At 39.3% G+C, this 22,556-nt stretch overlaps 1 protein-coding gene across 1 annotated transcript; it reads left to right on the top strand.

Moving 5' to 3' along the window:
- Window positions 1-15,583: 15,583 nt before the first annotated feature.
- Window positions 15,584-16,482, top strand: LOC123957301 (signal-regulatory protein beta-2-like; the record flags this gene model as incomplete). The annotated part of the gene is made up of 2 exons (XM_046029996.1): window positions 15,584-15,929; window positions 16,118-16,482. Coding segments are annotated over 2 exons (711 nt in total), but the record flags the coding sequence as incomplete, so codon positions are not given.
- Between the last annotated feature and the right edge of the window lie 6,074 nt (window positions 16,483-22,556).

Genomic DNA, 22,556 nt, shown 5'->3' with positions numbered 1-22,556 from the left:
TGAGAACATGGATCCATCATGCCTTGTTACCACTGTGCAGGCTGGTGGTGGTGGTGTAATGGTGTGGGGGATGTTTTCTTGGCACACTTTAGGCCCCTTAGTGCCAATTGGGCATCGTTGAAAATGCCACGGCCTACCTGAGCATTGTTTCTGACCATGTCCATCCCTTTATGGCCACCATGTACCCATCCTCTGATGGCTACTTCCAGCAGGATAATGCACCATGTCACAAAGCTCGAATCATTTCAAATTGGTTTCTTGAACATGACAATGAGTTCACTGTACTAAAATGGCCCCCACAGTCACCAGATCTCAAACCCAATAGAGCATCTTTGGGATGTGGTGGAACGGGAGCTTCGTGCCCTGGATGTGCATCCCACAAATCTCCATCAACTGCAAGATGCTATCCTATCAATATGGGCCAACATTTCTAAAGAATGCTTTCAGCACCTTGTTGAATCAATGCCACGTAGAATTAAGGCAGTTCTGAAGGCGAAAAGGGGTCAAACACAGTATTAGTGTGGTGTTCCTAATAATCCTTTAGGTGAGTGTATAATCTAACAAGTAAAACACAACTTGCTCTATCTGTTTTGTGGTGATTATGAAAAGGCATTCTGGGTAAAAGTCCTGAACAGAAGCCAAACAAAAGGAGGCATGACGAGGGAATGTCCAAAAACATAAATCACAATAGAGAATCACAAAGAAGGGTCAGTGTATAAATAAAATGTGAGTCCTGTGTCTTGTCCAGTTCTACCAAAATTCTGTTCAAAATATGTCCTCCTCATGTTGATTCTCCATTACTGACCATGTAAATCGAGCCTTTATTACAGTATGCAGTAAGCTGGCATTAACTTTAGGCTACAGATGACACCAGATGGTTTCACATTAATTGGTGGTGAACATCACCTATTTCACTGCACAGCAGGACAGACAGACACTCCAGCTGCATTTTCCTGTGGGTGCTATGATGGCAGCGTTGCCTCTGTCATCTCTGTTGGTTTTAATGTTCCAGCTCCACGGACACCTTGCTTCACACAGTCTCACCTCTTATCTCCCACTGAAAACCCTCCTGTCAATCATAACAAGGATGAGACTCTGAATGCCTGGCAACCACAGCCACCTGAAATTCCTTTCGCTTTTGTAAAAGATTTGAGGAAAGAAGACAAGTGTTGTTAGCTATTCATTAGGTTTACCCATGATTCTCATGGTAACAGGAGAGGATTTGTCTAAATGCATGTGTTTGATCCATGACTCATCTGCTTTTATTCTTAGGGGAATGTATACAAAGCTCTGGCTTTTTAATAAGTGAAATTCCCAAGATTTGTTTTTACAACAAAGTGATAAAAAGTATTTAAAGTACATTTCTCTCCTGAGTGTAATTAAATACATTTTATTCTTATAATTATTCACAATTGATCAGTGGCCATGTGAATGTGAAAGGGTGACTCATAGTGACCATTTCACAGAGAATCACCACCTGACAGCTGGATTCCACAGGGCACGGCTGCGTCGCATTCCAGCTGAGTTTCAGAGTTTCAGAAGCTTTTCAGAGGTGGAGCATTTTGCCTGCAAGATGTTGTTGACTTGTTATTGACTTGTTCATTGTTCCTTTTTGTGATTCTACTACAGGGGTGGAAATTAACTTTTTGGCTCAACTGCCAAGATGACTGGTAGATGAAAAAATCATGCTTTATCATTTAACTTAAACCTCCTCATCAGACTCCTCACTTTCTACAATCACCTTCTTCTGGCCTCCTGGTTCTGACAGAGTCCTGGTGCCACAGCATCACAGCTTTTGTGGGATCAACATTTTTTTTATAACGTTACAGCCTATAGATCAGTCTCCTTGATCTCTCGGGAGGACAGCAGGACCATTAGAAGATCTGACAGTGTGTCAGACACTAGACTTAATTTTGTTATTATCTGCTTCAGCCTCCTCTTTGTTTTTTCTTTTTAGTGGTAACATTAAATGTCGCCACATTATGCTGGTGGCTAGCCAGTTAAAAGCTAAAAACACAACTACAACAAGTACAGCTTTTTTTCATGGGTGTACTGCGCCAATTTAGCGGCACTGTTTGAGCGATTTTTATCCCTTTTGTACTCCCTGGGAACGGCTCTCTGCGAACCGTTTTTTTTTCTATCCTCTACAGGCCTTCATATCCACAGGCAGCGTTTTAGAAGTGGAACTTTTTGCAACTTTTTTCATTTTGCTGACTTGCTCAGATTTTGTTGAATTGGTAATTTGTCCTTGACCTTACATGGTTAAAAGGTTTCATAGTTAAATGGTTGGCTGGAGTCTGCACAGGGTGTGTTATTTTTGAAAATTGACTGGATTCTATATGCTTTTTCTGTGTTTGACTTTCTGCCCTGCTCTCTATCAGACCAGCTGTCGTAATTCAACAGAAAGACTGATGAAGACAGAGACAGAGATACAACTAGGGATACAGAGGTAATTCTACTTCTTGGCCTAAGTGACCTGAACGTGAGATGTGTATGACCCATACCTCACCTTTATCCACATTGAGTCCCCTAAGCAAAATTTCCTCAAAGGAAATGTTATTTATCTCTTTTCTACTGTACAGTTTCCCTCTTTCACTGGACTAATTGCCTTGTTAAGTCACTGTAAAACACACAGCAACAAAATGAAACTCAAAATCAAAACCGTTTTGGTTAGTCTCGACCCGAAATAAACCTTTAATGGCAGTTAGCTGCCCACTACTGTTTTGGAGTATGAAGTTTACAGGTGGAGAGCAGTCTCAATTCTTACACATTTGAAGCTATCTAGCAGAGTTTCAAGAGCAAGACCACACCTCAACTGTGCCACTTCCCGCATTCCTATAAATACACATCAAACTTTCTCCTCCTGTTTTACTGTCTGTGTGAACTAGAACCGAAACCAAGCAACATGCTTTCTCTCCCTTCAGAGATATACTTTGTTCTCATTTTCCCACCTGTCGGTAGAAAATGCATGATTGCATCGTCATCCTAAATCTGGCCTTCTGTTTTGGAGGGATTGTTTCTACCAATATTAATTGCTTATATAATAAAACCCTTTGCCTCTGCGGCCCATCTTTCATTTTCCCTATAACCCTAACAAAAACCCTGATCCAGCTTTCGTTCAATTCCTCACTAAGGGATTTAAAGAAGGTTTCCAACCAGAAAGTAGAAAGAAAGGTCTTATCATCAATTATCGTTCAATCTGCAAATCCTGCAGTAATACCCATGATTGTCGATTCCATCATCAACACTATATCACCCTCAACCCTCTTGTCTTACTGGTCAAGTAACTGGACCAGTGCAACATAACCTTATTGTGGTTCTAGCTTGTCATTCTGACCTGTTTCGTTACCTGCGCCCATTCCACAATGACCATCAAAACACTTGCCATTAAACTTTAGCATTAGCTTCTTCTCTAAACGCCTAACCATCCTTGTCACCTTTCTCTTAGCGCAGACTTTCCATCAGTCTGCATCCACACCATCCCCTCAGGCTATAGAATCTCATGTGGCTTGAACTTTAAAAGCCGTGTTCTTGTTTTTTATTGGTTTCATCAGATGCTCAGAATTCACCGTTTGTACTTTTCACTTCATCCCACACTGTCAATCCTGTATTTCACTCATCTTTATTCGCCGACAACACCATGTTATTCTACTTGAAGCAAACTAAAACTAATCAATCTGGTCAGCTGGAAATCCTGGAGCATAACCATTACAGATCCTCTCTGCTACTCGATTCTGGTTCCACTTCTTCAGTATGGAAGCTGCCACCCTGGCCTTATACATCTCACACACACCTCATACAGCATTATAAGTTAACTTGTTAGCTAACACTAGTGTGAAATGCCACATCACTAACTTAAGTATTTGTAGTTGAAACATCTTTAATCATGCATGACAGTTGCGTTATCACTTACCTGTTGATTAGATTAGATTTCCAGTTGTTTCACTCAACTTTGCCACATCCATAACTGATAATCACAACTCTGTTTTAAACTGAGCTACAAGACAGTTGACAATGATTTTACTGAGTTTAGACAAGGCAACAGGCATCTACACTTAGCAGTCCAGCCCATTCCTCTTGTTAATTCAAAGATGCCTCAAGCAATTTGTAAATCTGGCTCCTGATATGTTACTTACAGCGCACTGGGAGTTTGTGTTCATCTGCCTGCCTGCATCTCTCTTGCATAAGCCAAAAAGAAAATTAAACAAAACAAAAAGTGCAACAATAATGCAATACAGTTTTCTATCTCCCTTGTAAAAGTCAGGAAAAAGAAATTGAAACTAGTGAAAACCAGACTTCAGACAAGGTTGTCAATCCCCAACAACTTGATTCATTTTGCTTTCTTGTAGCTGCTACAGAAGTGTCTCACTCTCAGGACACTTCAAATTGCTTGGTGGAAAGGAGAGGCATGTAATGTAGCTACACTTTCACAGAGGCTTATCAGCTCTGGGGTATAGCAGGAAAGTGCATAAGAATTCTGCTGTAACACAAACATATAATTCATGAGGGTTGCTTCCCAGAAAGAGCTTCTGAAGCAGAAAAAGGGCACTACGTGTTTTTTTGTGCAAGTTTCTGTACTGTTGATTGGAGTCATAAAGTTTATTGATTGGTACTGTCTATATGTCAGAAGATGAGGTCTGCTGGACGTGAGTTTATCTAAAGTACATTTCAAATGATGTTTTGTCATAGTGTTGCTGTAGTTGGCTGCTGGTTCTTCCAGAGAGGAGAAATTCTGTTTCACTGGAGCCTCAGGATTCTGCTTCCGGCAACTAAAAATCAAAGAGCTGGGAAACATACATTTTTCAAAGGAAGAAAAACTGTTCAGAGAAGTACTGCCTTCAAAAAGTATCACACTGTAGATGTTGAATATGAACACTGGCTTGTCATTCACTATATTTTTCTCTAAATCTTTACAACAATGGGCTTTCTTTATTAACAATTTGGTAGGTGTTAAACCTCTGCTAGTCAATATTTTACTCCAACATTTGTCAAATGACTCACCTGACTGCAGTTCCTCTCAGCTCGGCTACTACGTATTTTATCATCCTTCAGCTCATTATTTTGGTTTTATGGCCCACAACTCACTGCTCTCATCAGCATCATTTTCAGCAGCAGTAGGGCTGATAAACCCGCTGTACGCTGTCTGCCCAGCCCCAAACAGCTGACAGACAAAGTTAGCTAGCTCATAGCTAGCTAGTAAACATAGTGCCGCATTGATCAGCTAACTTCAAGGAAAGCATTCTCTAAATTGTTACTTTAACTCATACCATGCATGTTAAATCCCATTGCTTATCTCTCAGGTGTTCAAACTGAAAATCCAAGTCTGATTTGTGTAATTGGTTTTTCAGTAATAAATCATTCTAATCTAAAGTGGAGAAACAAAACTGAGCTTCATTAAGTATTTGCAAATAGTATTACTGTAAATCATGTTTCTTGTTAAAAAAAGTTGGTGCATCATGTATGTTAAATACCATAGCATGTTAAAATGTTTCATAGTATATTGAGACATAGCAAACTGTATATATAGGAAAGGCTTAGTAAACTAAATCTTTAGTAATTTCAGTTAATTCAGCCAATCTGTGCTGATGTGTCATTCTAAATTACATTTTTGCTTTGGATAAGAGTATGTGGTTACAGCTCATCTAGCATGCCATTGCACATTACTAAAGTGTGCCCTATATTCAGTAATGATTACTGTAAATGTGGATGCTTACTGCCGACTAATGCTAGAAAATCTGGTTCATTAACCACAAGTGAAAATAACACTTAATTTCCTGACGCTGCTAGATGGACCAAAAGCAAATGAGTCCCACCATGAAATGACATTTCTATGAAAAGCTGATAGATTCAATCAAAAAACTCACACATGGGAATCAATCCTGGGGTTCGTCATTTCAAAACTGCAGGACGGAATGGCAGATCAGATCATGAGAGGCAGTGAGCTGCTTGTCTCCTGTCGCCACAGGACTGATCTGTGGAAGAAATCTCCTAAATAGCTTTGGACATTCGGGCATCTCAGTACCCAGAGGCCTTTTCTCCCTGGAAACAGACTGCAAATGTGAAATGTCATCTCAACGTATTCTTTGTAACCTCTTTATTGATTTCTGACTTTATTGGTTTCTATCTGTCTTTCCTGATCTTCTGCCTTTAGAATGACACAGCGGGAATGTTAAGATTAATTAAATAACCATGGTATTGGTATGGCAACATTGATGGCAATGTTGGTCTTTTGGGTCAGGCTGAAATATCTCAACAACCATTACTACTAAAATTTTACATTTAATGTCCCAAGGCAGTGAATCCTTGTTAGTTAGTGATATGCACAGACTTGGATGGTAGAAGGATCAAAATGTTCCATTGTAAATGGTCAACTTTTGGACAGTCCTATGATAAAGGGGCCTTTGTTAGTTTTCCTTTAAACATGTGTCTGTTTAACCTGTTACCTTTTTTATTTTGACTAGGAGACGACAGTGGAAATGTGAGTCAGTATGTTTACTTATTCTTTGCTAAAAATGTCTATCTCTGTAGGGGTCTTTTCCATAACGTTACAGGATTACATTGCAGCCACTGCAGTTTGTTTTGTGGCTGCCAGCTGAGGTGATCTACTGGGTGAATTCCAAAATGTTGGACCTTTAGGCAATTTAGGCCCCAACATATGTGAAATAATATTGCCCAGCTTCAAAAATAAAAATAAAAACAAAAATAACAGAATTACATTATTAATAAATAAAAATGCCCTTTAATAATATGAAAACCTAGACCTGGAAGTGAAAGACATGCAGGCAAAGACTTAAAAATCTATTTCCAGAGATCTGTTACTTTCAGTGCAGTTTGACATCTGTCTGAATAGTTATTTTCATCCGAAGGAGCTGCAGATATTTTTCCAAAATGTTGTGTACAACAAAGATTTTCTTAATAAAATCTTCATATGGTCCCTGATGCTCAGTGCTTTTGTGAGCCGTGTGTGGCAAAAAGACACCATCATATAGTAAACATGCAGTTTAAGTACTTCTTTTTACTGTAACTTGTAGCTGTTCAGGTGATCGTTCTGTCTGTTTAGAGAGTTTGTTTGGAGTGTTACATTTCCTTAAGCATTAAAGGAATGAGTAAACACATAAACAGCCAGTAGAGTGACTCATACATGAATTATAGAAAACTCCATAATGGTTAGCTGACACAATAAGAAGACAAGAAAACACTGAAAGAACAAATCAAATTTATGCTATTTATCCAGTGATCCATTTTTCCTAGTAATGATTTTTTTTTCACATCACAGAAAATGCCACAATGGGGTCAGTACATACTTAATCTTCAGGACTAGCAGGTTCAGCACTATGGATAGTTCCACATCTCTTTTATACAAGACTGTATGTAATGGTAATAAACAAAACACAAGAACAGAGATCCGCCCTGTGTCATTTGTACATTCCGACTCAACCTGCTCACTGTGCTTTCACAAAATGTTGTTGCTCTTCACATGAGCCAATTAACACACTGTCTTTACCCCAGCCAATAAACTCAACCGTTCCACCAGCTGCCGTGTTTACTCATATAGCAAATTGCGCATAGACTTCCTTTTACTTTTGTTTTTTGAGTACATATAATTCTTCTGTATTTCAGCTTGACTTTAAATATGCTGTGTTGAGTTAGATTCACCAGGACACACACTGGAAATAGCAAGAATATATAGCACTGTGAACAGAATAACACAGAAAACATGGCCACAGACAGATATATACAACACAGATTTGTATTATTATAGACTATAGTCAGATTTTTTCTCAGAGTTTATCTTCAAACAGTGACCTTTAATCTTTGTATTGGATTTTTTTCAGTTATATTATCTCCTCGCTGTTCTGCTTTTAGATAAATTTGGCTCACTCACTAATGCTGTGTTTCCACCGCACATACATGCTGTACACTTTGGTTGTTTTATGTGTATATACAGTTTTTTTTTAAATGTGTTGCTTATTCATTCTTTCTGAAAATAGACCTGTACTAAATATGTGTGGCTGACATGCCAGCATGCATCCAGTGTGCTTCCAGCTGGATCACATCAAACTAAACTGTGCAAGCAAGACAGAAAAACATCATGTGCTATACATAGTGACACTGTCAGGGCAGTATATATCTATAGCACCACAGCATGATTGTATTAAGTTACAGATTTCTGAGTAATTCTACATGTTGTCAATGTCATAAAACCAATTTGGTCATGTATTCAGGGGCTGAGGCTTAGACCGTAAATCATTTCACTTCCTCAGACTGGAAGCTTCTGATTACAGATACAGCTTGGATTTGTAAAATGCATTCAAGTGTGTCAAACTCTATGTGTCAGAAAGAAATCCCATTCAGTTTAATATCACTTTTATGTTATTTCCATTTATATGATCAACTACATTCACTGGCCACTTTATTAGGTACACCTGCTCAATTGCTTGTTAACACAAACAGGTAATAAGCCAATCACATGGCAGCAACTCAATGCATTTAGACATGTAGACGTGGCGAAGACAACTTGCTGAAGTTCAAGCTGAGCGTCAGAATGGGGAAGAAAGGAGATTTAAGTTACTGAACGTGGCATGGTTGTTGGTGCCAGACGGGTCTGAGTATTTCAGAAACTGCTGATCTACTGGGATTTTCACGCAAAACCATCTCTAAGGTTTACAGAGAATGGTCTGAAAAAGAGTAAATATCCAGTGAGCAGAAGTTGTGTGGATGAAAATGCCTTGATGATGTCAGAGGTCAGAATTTGGCGTAAACAACATGAAAGCATGGATCTATCCTGCCTTGTATCAGCGGTTCAAGCTGCTGCTGGTGGTGTAATGGTGTGGGGGATATTTTCTTGACACACATAATACCAATTGACCAATCGTTTTAACGCGACAGCCTACCTGATCATTGTTGCTGACCATGTCCATCCCTTTATGATAACAGTGTACCATCTTCTGATGGTATTTGCAATATACCAGAGTTATAAAATCTAGTGTCTGTGGCCATGTTTCCATGCTGGAGCACCTATAATGATGCATTTAATGTCACCCAGCAATGATTGATTTGCCAGGGGCAACCTAGAGCTAGGTAGAGTGCCTTGATCTGCCATTGCTGTAAAAACAAAATGGTCCATTGGAGAGAATGTTTATTTTTGAGAATTGCTTATTGTTTATATTGTTTATTATAATTGTATTGTGTTTGTTCAATTCAATTCAATTTTATTTATATAGTGCCAAATCACAACAACAGTTATCTCACAGCGCTTTTCATAAAAGAGCAGGTCTAGACCATACTCTATGATGTTATTTACAGAAGCCCAACAATTCCCACCAAGAGCAGCACTAGGCGACAGAGGCAAGGAAAAACTTCCTTTTAAGAGGCAGAAACCTCGAGCAAAACCATGGCTCAGGGTGGGCGTCCATCTGCCTCGACCGGTTGGGGGTGAGAGAGAGAGAGGGAGAGAGAGAGAGAGAGAGAGAGAGAGAGAGAGAGGAACAGAGAGAAAGAGGGAGAGGGATGGAAGGAGAGAGAGAGGGGAGGGAGGCAGCCTACACAATATACAGACAGAGGTACAGACAGTAAAGGTGATGTTGCTATAGACTGAATGAAAAATGGTACAGATGTATACAGTAAGGTTATTGATAATAATCGTAATGTTAATGATTATAATAACAATAACAATAATAACAATAGGACTAGTAACAATAATTGTAGCAGAGGGCAGTATAGGCCACAGCTCGTTTGTAGTCCAGCCCTTCACTTCCTTTACTTGTGGCGTGCCTGACCCCCGCAAGCGGGGTCAGGCACGCCCTCAAACCAAGCTAGTCTGAGCAGAGGCCCTTTGGCTCCACTCGCCTTTGTCTGGTTTTCCATTGTAGAAATGTTGTACCTGTACCTGCTTCCAGGTACTTTTTTTCATATCACCTCACCTCCTTCCAGGTTCCAAGCGAGCTGAGGGATACTAAAATGTAACATGAAAACACGACAGATTGCTGATTGTTAAGACAGAATATTCACTATTCACTGCATCATCATTGCCTGCACTAGACAGAGGCCAGCAACAGAAAATTTTACAGTTTTCGAATGGAATTTCCTCGCTACCAGTGCTGTCTCTGTGCTATGATGAACTCTAAATTCTGACTGAAAATGATAGATTGATCATATCTAGTATAGAAGTGCTAACTAGGGGTAAAACTTCTTTATGCAGCCTAGTCGGGATGGGGTCTAAGAGGCAGGTTGATGGTTTAGATGAAGAAATTATTGAAGTTAGTTGGTAAAGATTGAGGGAAGCAAAACAGTCTAAACATATATCTGGTTTTACAGCTGTTTCTAAGGTTCCTGAGTTTAGAGATAAGGCGGTGCCAGTTGAGGGCAGGTCTTGGTGAATTTTGTTTCTGATGAATTTTATCATTAAAGAAGCTCATGAAGTCGTAACTACTGAGAGCTATGGGAATACTTGGCTCAATAGAGCTGTGACTCTCTGTCAGCCTGGCTGCAGTGCTGCAAAAGAAACCTGGGGTTGTTCCTATTTTCCTCTATTAATGACGAGTAGTACACTGTTCTGGCATTACGGAGGGCCTTCCTATAAGGTTTAAGACTATCTTGCCAAATTAAACGAGAATTTTCCAGTTTCCGCGATATTTGCTTTAATTTGCGAATTTCAGTATTATACCATGGAGCTAACCGTCTTTGTTTTAATATTTTCTTTTTTAGAGGGGCTACGGAGTCGAGTGTCACTGCAGCACTATCAACAAGAATTTGTGAGGGACTGAAACTAGCATAGGAGTCCTCCGTTACTTTGTAATCTGATAATGAATTTAGAGCTGATGGAATCGCATCCTTAAATTTAGCTACAGCACCATCAGACAGACATCTTGTATAAAATTTTGCTCAATGGCGTGTAGTTCAGCAATACAAACTCAAAAGTCATCAAACAGTAGTCAGATAAAGATGGATTCTGTGGGAACACTATTAAATGTTCAATTTCAATACCATATACCAGAACACGGTCGAGGGTGTGGTTAAAACAGTGAGTCGGTTCATGAACAATCTGAGAGAAGCCAATGGAATCTAAGAGAGATAAACGCAGTACTGAAGCTGTCATTCTCAACGTCCACATGAATATTAAAATCCCCTACAATAAAAACTCTTCAGATAAGAATTCAGAGTACGGACCAGGTGCACGGTACACTATAACATAAAGAATTGGTTGCAGTGATTTCCAACTTGGGTGTGAAAGACTAAGAACAAGGCTTTCAAATGAGTTATAATTTAGTTTAGGTTGGACCCCTCTGGATACTGAGGTATATAGTTAGTTTTCGGGATGTGCAGTGTGGGTGCGGGGCAGGGCTGTGCTCCGGTTTGTTCTGGGTTTGTGACTGGAGTTCTCGGGCCTTGATGGGTGGGTGGGTTGTTGGTGGCATGCAGCTGAGCTAGTTGATTTTGCCTCGTTGCTTGTTTGGCTGGTGTTGCATGGCGGCCGGGGGGCGCGCTGGGCATGGGGGATGTCGGCTGGCGCCGGCGGTTGGGGGGACGGTGGACTTTTATTGGCGGGTGCACGGTGACCTGTGCGGCGCGTTTGCTGCCGGGCTGGGACTTGCTGCTGGTGTTTCTCTCCGCTGGCTTTCGCTGTCATGTTGTTCCGTTTGCTCTCTCTCATTTGCCCGACCTCGCACGCGGGATTCGCGGGGGGCTGCTGGGCATGGGTGTCGCCGTGCTCGCGCAGTGTGCGCGTTGGGCTCGTCACTTGTGCATTGGTGTTGATGATTGCGTGGCATTTGGGCATTGTGGTTGTTTGCTGCGCGGCGGTGGGGTGCTGGATGGGGGGGGGCACTGGTCTATGTTGTGTCCGCGCCGCGGTCGGTCCGGGCGCTGCTCTTCCTCTTTTGCGTTCCGTCGGCATTACGTTGTCAACTGGCATTTGGGTCGGGGTCTTCTGCGTTTGCATCGCGGTGCATCTGGGAGTCTTTGTTTTTTTTTGATTAGATTTATTCTTTTTCTTTCATCCACCCCTATTGGGGTTCTTGACTGCCTGTTACAGTCGTGGCGTCCCACTCTCTCTAACAACTACATTCTTTAACAGGCTTATGCGCACACACATGTACACACACACACATACAGACACATTCACCCACACGCACACAGACACACACAGACACAAACAGACTTAGGTTGTCCCTGGTAGAACTATTCCTGATGCCTTTCTTTCAGTTACTTATTTAAATTAATTATTATTCCAGCTCTCGTGGCTGTGTTGTGTTGCTTATTTAGTGTGTGTGACTGTTTGTTGTTTTCATTGTTCTCTTAGTTGTCTTAATATGTCATTAATATGTCAGCTGTTTATTGCTGCTGTTCGGCTGGTTGTCTTTTACTATTATTATTATTTTTATTGTTTTTTTTGTTTGTGTTTGTTTGTTGTTGTTGTTGTTGTTTTTCTCCTCCCCAAGCCCCCCTCTCTGTTCTATTGCAGGTTTCGTTGCTTTCTGCAATTGGTGTTTCCCACAGCTTTTCCCTGTTGTCCCCACCCTCCATCCCCCTTTCCCCCTTCTCTTACAGGTGTTGTCCTTTCTCTGTGCTGTCTGTTTGTGCCCCCCATCCCCGTGTCTGCACCCCTGTCCGGCCCGGTGACAAATCAATACATAATTAAATAAATAATAAAACAGACAAAGGAGTATTTTAATACTCTCTTGTTAAAGTAAAATCTGTCTGGCACAATATGGTATCCAGGTCATTATACTCTATACCAGGCTGCTGGGCAGGACAGGTTTAAAAAAAAAAAAAAAGAATGGGATGCAGGAAGGCCGCTGTGATATTGACATGAATGAGTTGCTGTGCTGATTGTGGTAAAATCACACCCATAGTCAACTGTTAAAGGGCAGGAAGAGAAAGAATGTATGAGAGAGAGTTGTGAATAAATGAAGCATAAAGATAGTCTTCCTGGTTGAGCTTACGCTGAGCTTCATAAATCTTAATAGTCTTGTAGGCACTCTTGAAAACGCTTTTTTTTATTGTTCCCAGATGCATCTGATTTATAGACGATTTTTCACAACAGATAGTTTGATTTCTCATACCAGGAAAAGCACAGGAAAAAGGTCTTATCAATTTAGCACATTTTTGCCATGTGCGCATTGAGAAACAAAGTGAGAGAGAGTGACTAGTAGACAGACAGTCAGTGGTTTTCATAGTGAACTGCCGTGTATTTGCCGACCACAACTTCCCACAAGAAGCAAACAAAAATATATGTGCAGCATTTTTTTACAGACACAATTCATCTATTTGTTAGACATCATGTTAAATACAATGTACTTTGTAAACAATGTTGGGGGATAACTACTGAAATTAATAAATCTTCACCATCTTTCTGTCTCGCAGTACTTTGTAAAGGCCTTCTACATGTCTGTGCAACAAGCAAAACCACATGCAGCAGCTACACTGACAGAGAGGCTGCGGTGGACTGTTTCTCCGCCCTTTGACCAGCCATCAAGGCTGTTTACTCAGAACACACCTGACTATGTGCTTTAACAGGATATGTAGTGAGGGAAGTGCTACATGAGGCTTCAGCGGGCTAAATTTAGTTGAACAAATTGAAATTATTGATTTTGTTTGTCTTTTATTATTAACATGCTCATTTAACAGCTGTGATTGGCTCCAGCCCCGACGACCCTGCACACAGAAAGTTGTTGACGATGACTGAGTTATTATGCTCATTTAGAGTGCAAATATAGTCTTTAAATTGTGTTTTTAATGATGCAACCAAAGGCACCTACAACCATATGCATTAGCAATTTTAGAATATACAATCATCATATGAGCTGGTGTTTTGTTTTAATGTTAATGTACTGATTTATTCACCATTATTTTTTACAGACCGCCACTCTTTTGGCAGATAATCAGGAAAATTTTATTTACATCAAAGTTCAAACTTCACAAAAGAGACAAGTGAAAGATTAGCACCTCCCCCCTCTGACAGCAACAACTAGTGAAAAGCACAAACCCACAGAAAAGGTCAATAAATACAGATAGGCCTTGGTGTTACTGGGTAAGTGTGTATGTGTTGAGCCTCCTGTAACCTTTAACTGCTGTACATTTTTTTAAATATTAATAATAATCAATAATACAGTGTTATTCCACCTGCCTTTTTAAAACAGGTAAAACAGCAGTCAAAACCAGCTTCCTGAGGCTAAAACAAAGAAGAAAGAAAAGCCGCTCTCTGTTAACACCTTTGTTTGAAGCCCAACCACAGCAATTCTTAGGTTTCCTTGCGCCATTTGTTTGTCATTGTGTATGCATGTTTATTAATGTGTGAAAGTAAACAGCAGGAAATAAAGTACATGGAAGTATTTACTCTAGGGGCTGGACACAGCAATGTTTCAGTGACTCATTTATTTAACAGTATGTTCATTGTTTGTGTGTCAAAACTCTAGCAACAGTAGGAAGATTGACTGAATGTGTTTTTATGTCTTTTTGTGTGTGTAAGTACAAAACAGGACACAAAAATGAAAAAAAAATATATGGACATATTCATCCAATGCGAATGTTTCCTGCCAAGCAGTGTGCCATTTGTGTATCATGATGAAAGCTTTACCTTGACTTTAAAGGCCCTACGCAACCACACGTGTTTCCAGTTACCCTGTCTGATTAGACCTTCAGTCAGGTGGAAGGTGGGTGAAAGGAATTACATGATGTCATCAAACTCCCGACGAGTTATGCTGCATACCAGACAATTTGGAACTCGAAAATCTCCAACCTCTACTAGTAAAACTACAATGGAACAACACTCAAACGAATAGAAGGGTGAGTTTATTTCAGTCAAATGCAGTTAGTACACGCCCACACAGTTCTGAGAAGAGGTCTAATTAAACAACAAGTGAAATCTATTTTAGGTTTTATGGAAACCAGGGTACTACCCAAACAAATATGTCGCAACAGTTAACGACAACAACAGAAAAATGTGCTGTATTGTCTTCCTGTCTTCTGTTAGGGGTAATTCTCTTAATTCCCCAAAAGATAAAATGACATGTCATTTAGGGTAATATACTGTATGCGTGTGTCCTGAACAGCAGGACCATAAGTAATAAGTATCACCAGAAAAGTCCTTCCACAGATTTTTTTAATATAAAGAAAAATGAACCAGATTGTTTTGGATTACTGTAGTTCACATCAAGATTGTGTTTTTCTTGTGTTTCAGTGTCAGTTGTATAAAACACACCATGAAACAAAAGCTTGATTTTGGTGTTGTTTCATGTGTCTAGGTTGGAAAGATAGTTGAAATTATTTCCACTGTGGTAGAGCAGTGACATGCCAACATAATGACAGGCCAATCAAATTGCTCTGAAATTGTTCCCTCCCACTTGATATGATTACATTAAGGCAAATCTTCCTCTAATACGGTCTAATTTAACTGCAATTACAAGTCGATTAACCAAAAAATGCTGATCGTACTTTATTTACTGCTGATGTTTACAGTTGGGCGTAAGTACATAAAGTCATATTTTTTCCATCTACTGTATATTTGAAATATATTTTTGTGTTCTTGCATCAGCTTAGCACAGTACATATATGAATCTATATCTGTTGTCAATCACTGCTCTATTTTATTTTATTTTTAGGATTTACAGATGATCAGAACTTTGTGACAAAGACTGTTGGAGAAGACGTGACTTTGACGTGTACCCGCCAGAAATCAAACTTGTCCCAAGTAACTCTGTTTTGGATCAGACTTGTTTCTGGAGACTTTCCTGAATTCTTGGGAGGAACATTTACCTTTGACTATGATGGTGTTAATAAGACTTCTCGCATTACAGTAAAACAAGAGCCTGGAACCTTTCTTCTCCATATTAGTAAAACAAGCTTAAGCGACACTGGAGTTTACTACTGTATAAAAGTAAACCGACTTGACATGACATTTGTGAAATCAACCTTTCTAAGAATTAAAGGTAAACGCCCTGTATAAGTGCAGGTTACATAGTTTAATTTTCACACATGTATAAATAAAAATGGTGATAAAGGTTATTTTTCCAGAATTTATATAAAAGTGTTTATGTATATAAATTAATATTTTTAACAACATTTATTTTCATGAAAGTAAGTAAAGCATGTTTATTTTCATCTGTATATTTCCCAGGACCAGAACCAGATGTCACTGCAGTGATTCAAGTCCCTCCATCTGATCCAGTCCATCCAAGAGAATCAGTGACTCTGCAGTGTTCAGTCCTATCTGACCCTGAGAACAAAACATGTCCAGGAGAACACAGTGTGTACTGGTTCAGAGTCGGATCAGAGTCTCATCCCAGTATCATTTACACTCATAGAAACAGTGGTGATGAATGTGAGAAGAGTCCTGAGGCTCGATCTCCTCAGAAATGTATCTACAACTTCTCCAAGAACATCAGCTCCTCTGATGCTGGGACGTATTACTGTGCTGTGGCCACATGTGGAGAGATATTATTTGGAAATGGAACAAAACTGGACACTGAAGGTAACTGCTGAACATTTTTGGTTCAGTCTCATTTCTGAAAACATGCCTGAATTCTTTGGAGGAACATTTGCCTTTGATTTTGATGTGTTTAATGAGACAGACATTACAGAAAAATAAGCACCTGAAGCCTTTCCTCCTCCTGATTAATTATAAAATTAAGTGAAACTAAGCAACACTGGAGTTTACTACTATATAAAAGTAAACCAACATATTTGTTCCTCGTGCATTGTTACATTATCAAAATAATAAGTAACTTCCATAATAGGTAACTTTCATTATTTTCTCCTTTTCATGTTGTTTCAGCACTCAACATGTGGGATTTGCAGAAGGCCAAAACAGTTCTGTTTCTGTTGTGTGCAGCTTTGGCGATAAGTCTGATTGTTATTGTCTTTCTGATTTATTTCATCAAGAAAACATCTTGTGATTGTTGCAAAGGTAACTGAAGTTTCACATAGATCAACCTATCAAACAGTATTTTGCAAAAGCTAACTTCACGTGATTTATATTACTGATTTGTGTAAATGAACGTACAGTATCTTTAATCTTAAATCTCTGTTTTTATTTCATAACACAGCTGCCAGTGCTCTGCAAACAAATGCTGCTACAGCCAATGTAAATCAGCATAGTCAGGTTAGGTATATAAAGAAAAGATGTCACTGAAAACATTTGCGGTATATTTGTCTGTAAACATATGTAAAGATTAATATCTGCCATCTCATTACTATACATCTCTATACCATATATATAGAAATATGTTTATTTCTATATATTTCCTCAGAGAGATGAGGAATCATTGGCTTATTCTGCACCAACCTTCGCCAAGAGGAAAACTGGCAGAGCAGAGAGAAGGAATGTAAAAGCAGCAGAGGGAGAGACAATCTACACTGATGTCAGGCCTTATATGATGGATTAACAACCCACTGGATTTGAGGGAAACATCCTTCACATCAATTTCACATCTGATATTGGTGCCAATATTTTAAATGGATAACCTTAAAAATGTTAAATGTACACTTTGACAGGCATTGTCCAGTCTGTTTGCAGTCATTCCATGACTTTTTCATCCCATTTTATAAAATGGCATGGATTATCATGATGTTTTATCATGCAAATATATCCACATTTAATAGTTTTAATGACTATGATGATAATGATATGCGCATTGCATATCTATAATTCTTGTTCTGAGTGTAATATATAATGCTAGCACTTCAAAGAGAAAGAGGGTTAAGGAAGGTTTCCTTTCTGTTTCTTTTTTCTGATGTGCATTTTTTAGGCTGTTAACATCTGCTATATGTATCAGTGCAATGCAAAAATTAATGTACAAATTGATGTGTGTATTTTGTGTGTTATTTCGTTCCTTAAAATACATATTTACATTAAAATAAGTAATATAAAAACCTGTTTACTTTTTAAAAACGTTTTAGCATGCATTGTGTTCACTTTCTTTGTTTTTATAACAGCATCATTTTTTGTTTCCATGATTTGTTTATTTTCCTGTCATTGCAGGATGCAACTAGTTAAAGGTTCAGTGTGTAAGTTTTAGTGGCAGTAGTACAGCTACTGTGCCTGAGACAGGACAAAAGATGTTGTCTGTGAGATAGCAGAAAGTTCAGTCAAGAAGTTATTGCCAGTCAAGAAATGAGGTTTCTTTACATAGATATAAGAAATTATATTTACTTAATCATTCAGTAACACCATATGGTTTATAAGGCCATTATAAACCACTTAATACATTTACAAAGGCAATGTTAGGTGAGGATCAAGGCTCCTCTTGCTTTGCTGAATTAGCTAAGCATGCAAATCAATGCAATGCTAATTCTGAAAATATTCATTATTGGTCACTTGATTGTATCTGTAACGTAACTGGCAAAGCCAAACCAGAGGCTGCAGAATAACTAGGCTACATGAAATTAATCCAACTACATATTTTACACCACTGAGAGGGGAAACACGTCACTTCTCTCGGTGATTATGCCCATCTTCAAGCCAAAGATATAAAAACAACAGTTTTCATTTGCATTGTTAAAGTCTGACTAACTTTCCTGTCCAGCAGAAAACAGACAACTTCAGCACTGCTTTGAAAACATCTGTCCCACATCAGAGCCTTCCATCTGGAAAAATCCACAACGGTAAACTCCGTCTAGCTCATGCTAAATAACATGTGTGCTCCTTCATTTGTCCAAATGTCACTTCTCTTCTTAGTTTTTATTATTATTATTATTTCCTCTTGTTCTTCGTACGTATTCAATGTAGTGATGGGCGTCTACACTGCCGGAATTATACAAGCAGAAGAACACTGTGATGACGAAATGCGCTCTGTAGCGCTGTTTGTCCGTTGTTGGCTACTGTAGAAACATGGTGACACAATATGGTGACCTCCATGGAAGAGGGGACCCACGGTTACGTAGATAGAAATGGCTCATTCTAAGATAGTAAAAACATGACGGTTCATTATGTAAGGTACATAACATATACACCACTGAAAACATAGTAATGGATCGCATTTCAATCAATAAATCCTGTCAATAAATCCTCAGAATCTGTCAGGATTTGGAGGTGAGCGCAGAGGAGGTGAGATCCCAAATGCAAGACACCAAGGCAGAGCAGATGCAGTTCAGGGTATTTAATCCAAATGCGAAAAGGTACAGGCTTACACTTAGTTGACTGGAAAGCCCAAAATCCAAAATAGCAGAAAACAGGCAGGAGGCTTCACACATGAGTTGTCAGTTTTATGTTTAGAGTGTGAAAACTACACATGACAATGACCGGACAGAGACTGAACAGAAACAGCAAACATTTAACACCAGGGACTAACGATCTGGGAGGGGATACACTGGTGAAAGATATGAGGGACTAATCAAGCACACAGACCGGTAGAGTGACAGTAGGGGAAAACAGACAGATACTAACAGATGCAAAACACAAGACCATACATTAACTGGAACTCAAAGTGTTTGCAAGCAGAGGAATACACGAATACACTAACAAGGAACCCAGAGTGAAGCAAAGATAAAGCGGAACTCAGATTAGACATGGGCATAACACCACTAAACACCAGCTGACGGATAATAACCATACAAACAACAACATAGACTACATAACAGATACAGAAGAGACTGAAATAACAAAATTAAGAACTAAACAAGGCAGGCAGGCACACAGCGTGACAGAATCATCACACACTGGACCTTTAAGAAGTTTAGATAGATTAAATATTTGTTTATTATCTGCAAAGTAGTAGTAAGAACAACATCTTTAAAGGCCCAAAAATTATAATTTTTTTTCTTACTTTGAATTTTACACAACATGGTGATTTATCTTAATGCACTACAAATTAAATGCTCTTTATCCTATACAATTTATTTAACTCACACTGTACATTTCCAGCTAAACTGAGGCTTAGTGTTTTATGCGTTGACCCTTTTTTTCTTTGCTCTGCTCGTCTGCTATTCATTGGTCTAGTGCAGAGTTGTGCATGTCTGCCGACTTGCCGAGAATTGCATGCATCTTGCGGTTCCTTGCGGGTCTATTCCGAGTAGCCTACTGTTTAAAAACCATATAATAGTCTTTGTGAGGTTCATCTATGGTGATGAACACACGCACACACGCTACACCACGCATGCGCACTGATGCTCCCTTCCTTAAGGGTAAGTGTTACAATTTTGGATTTATTGAAGCACTTTCAAAAGATTTATTAATAAAACCTTCTTTCTTTTCACATGTTTATTTACATCATTATACTGTATGTTGAAATGTATATCATAATAGGCTGTACATCAACTTATTGGGAAAATAGAAGATGTAAAATCACGTTGAGCACTCCATAGAGCCAAAATGGTATGATCCTCGTTTCATGACGGCTCTGTAAAGTTCTGAATTGGACTATGAGAGTGTGAGTCGAATCATGCGCCGCCTATCAAATCATTAAATAGTATTCAGGGTCAGCCCTACTATAAAGCAAAAATTCCCACTATGATCAAGCAGGGGCTGGACATACAGCAGTACAACACAAGTTCCAAGTGTAAAGTAATAGTAATGGTATTGGTAGTATTGATAATATTGATAAAGTCTTGAAAAGGTGGGTTTCAACGGCCTGTTTGAAAGAGGCTGCAGAGGTGCCGTGAAGAGGTGTGAAATGGAGGAGGTCAAAGAGGTAGGGAGGGGCCAGGTTATTTAAAGGTTTGTAGGTGATGAATAGAAGCTCAAAGTAGATCCTGTAATAAGCAAGCAAGGTGATCTATTTTCTTTTCTTTTTTAATAACTGTTACTGATAGCTTGGGAGTGAGGAAGTAAGGAAGATCAGCAGATGCGCTGCTGCAGGATATGTGAATTACAAATAAAAATGTATAAAGTAGTGTTAATGGATATCAGAAGATGAAACCAACGGAAAGCCAGGCTTGTGGTGATAAACTTGCAACACTGACGAACATGCCTGGGACTGCAGCCAATGGTGAGAGACTGTTAAAATCCCGCATGGGCTACATGGCTGCATGGAGCTATACTTATTCCCCCCAACAGGCGGCAGTAGCGGCTTTGTTACTGGAGTGACTTGCGCTATAATCCTGTTTTACAAGGAAGTTAGCTCAGTCGTAAACTTAAGACAGTCAACAAAGCAGCAGATGAAGCCGATATTCATTCAAGACTGTCTTTGTGTTATATTTACAGGTGAGAGGAGACATGTTTTACTGTTTACAACGATGTTAATGTGAGAAAATGAGGCAGCTAACTGATGCTAGCTCCAGCAATTCATGTTAGCCCACTACAGTGCGTCTGGTGAAGCACACTAGACGTGTCTTATGGAAACGGTAACATGAGTGACCTGAATTAGTAGTGTTTTCATGCAAGATACAGATCGTGTGCTGATAGATCTTATTTATAAACTGGTTGAACATTTAAATGTGTCTGTGATAATACTTTGTCGATCACTGAACCTTTCATGTAAAGTAATAATTCATTGCAGTTTGCACATTGTGACAGAATTATTTGGCAGCGAAATAAACTGAAACTGGCACCTGAAACCACCATGTCTTCATTTCAGGTGTAACACATGCCCTTCTCTTTCTTTTGGTGTGTTGCTTGCATGGTTGGCTGCAAATACCCCCCCGATCTAGTTGTAGGCGTTTCGTTGTGGTTTGGGGGAGTGCCTTTTGAGGGAGGCCTGAAAGAAGAGGGAGGTATATTTTCAGCTGGATACTTTCAAAACCTCAAAATAGCAACGTGCTATTTCTATGTGACCTAGCCAAGCCTCACCCTAAGATCACTGTTCAAACTCCTCCTCCTTGCCAAAATGATGATGGGGGGACAAGTGACTAATTAACACCTCCCCTTTCTGACAGCAACTACCAATGAAAACAGTGTGATAGAAAACAGTCTTGACATAGCATGACTGTACCTTTCAACTAATCCTGCGATGTTAACAGTAATTATAGCCATCATACTAGAAAGGTTGAATCAAGGGCTGAAGATACTTCTCATTCAAGAGCGTATATTGTAGTGGTCATCCCCTTGCCTTTTGCAAAATGTTAAAACATCAATGCAAGTTCAGCTTCCTGAGGCTCAAACACAGAGTGAGATGATGGAAGAAAAGCCCCTTTGTTTTAACACCTTAGTTTGAAGCCCAACCACAACAATGCTTAAGTTTCCACATACATTTGTTTGTCAGTGGTGACTGACAATGTGACTGAGTATGTGTATTACTGTATATGTTCAGGGGCTGAACACTGCATTGTGTCAGGGAATCATAAATTTGACTGTAAACATTTGTTTTTATGTCTCAAAACTTCAGCAACACTTGCAGTTTTATGAACAACTTTTTTGTCAAACCCTATAGATAGATGGGTTATCTGTTTTTATGTTATCTATTTAAGTGGGTGAAGTTAGGAAAAAAATGTATTATCAACTATTTATTTTGATGCCAGAGTTTGTGGTGTTGTATTGGACTGCATTGTGTTTTCGGTTATTTCAATCCATGTTATTTTGTTATTTGTCAACCACTCTACATACAGTTTGGTGGGCCAGGATTGTTTCATGTTGATCACCTTGTTTATCGCTGGGTTATTTTATTTGTGTTTTTTTCAGGTTC

The sequence above is a fragment of the Micropterus dolomieu genome, linkage group LG19 (genome assembly GCF_021292245.1).
Source record: "Micropterus dolomieu isolate WLL.071019.BEF.003 ecotype Adirondacks linkage group LG19, ASM2129224v1, whole genome shotgun sequence".
Classification (NCBI taxonomy): Eukaryota; Metazoa; Chordata; class Actinopteri; order Centrarchiformes; family Centrarchidae; genus Micropterus; species Micropterus dolomieu.
Note: the sequence above shows the minus strand (reverse complement) of the source record. Positions and strands in the feature narration are given on the sequence as shown.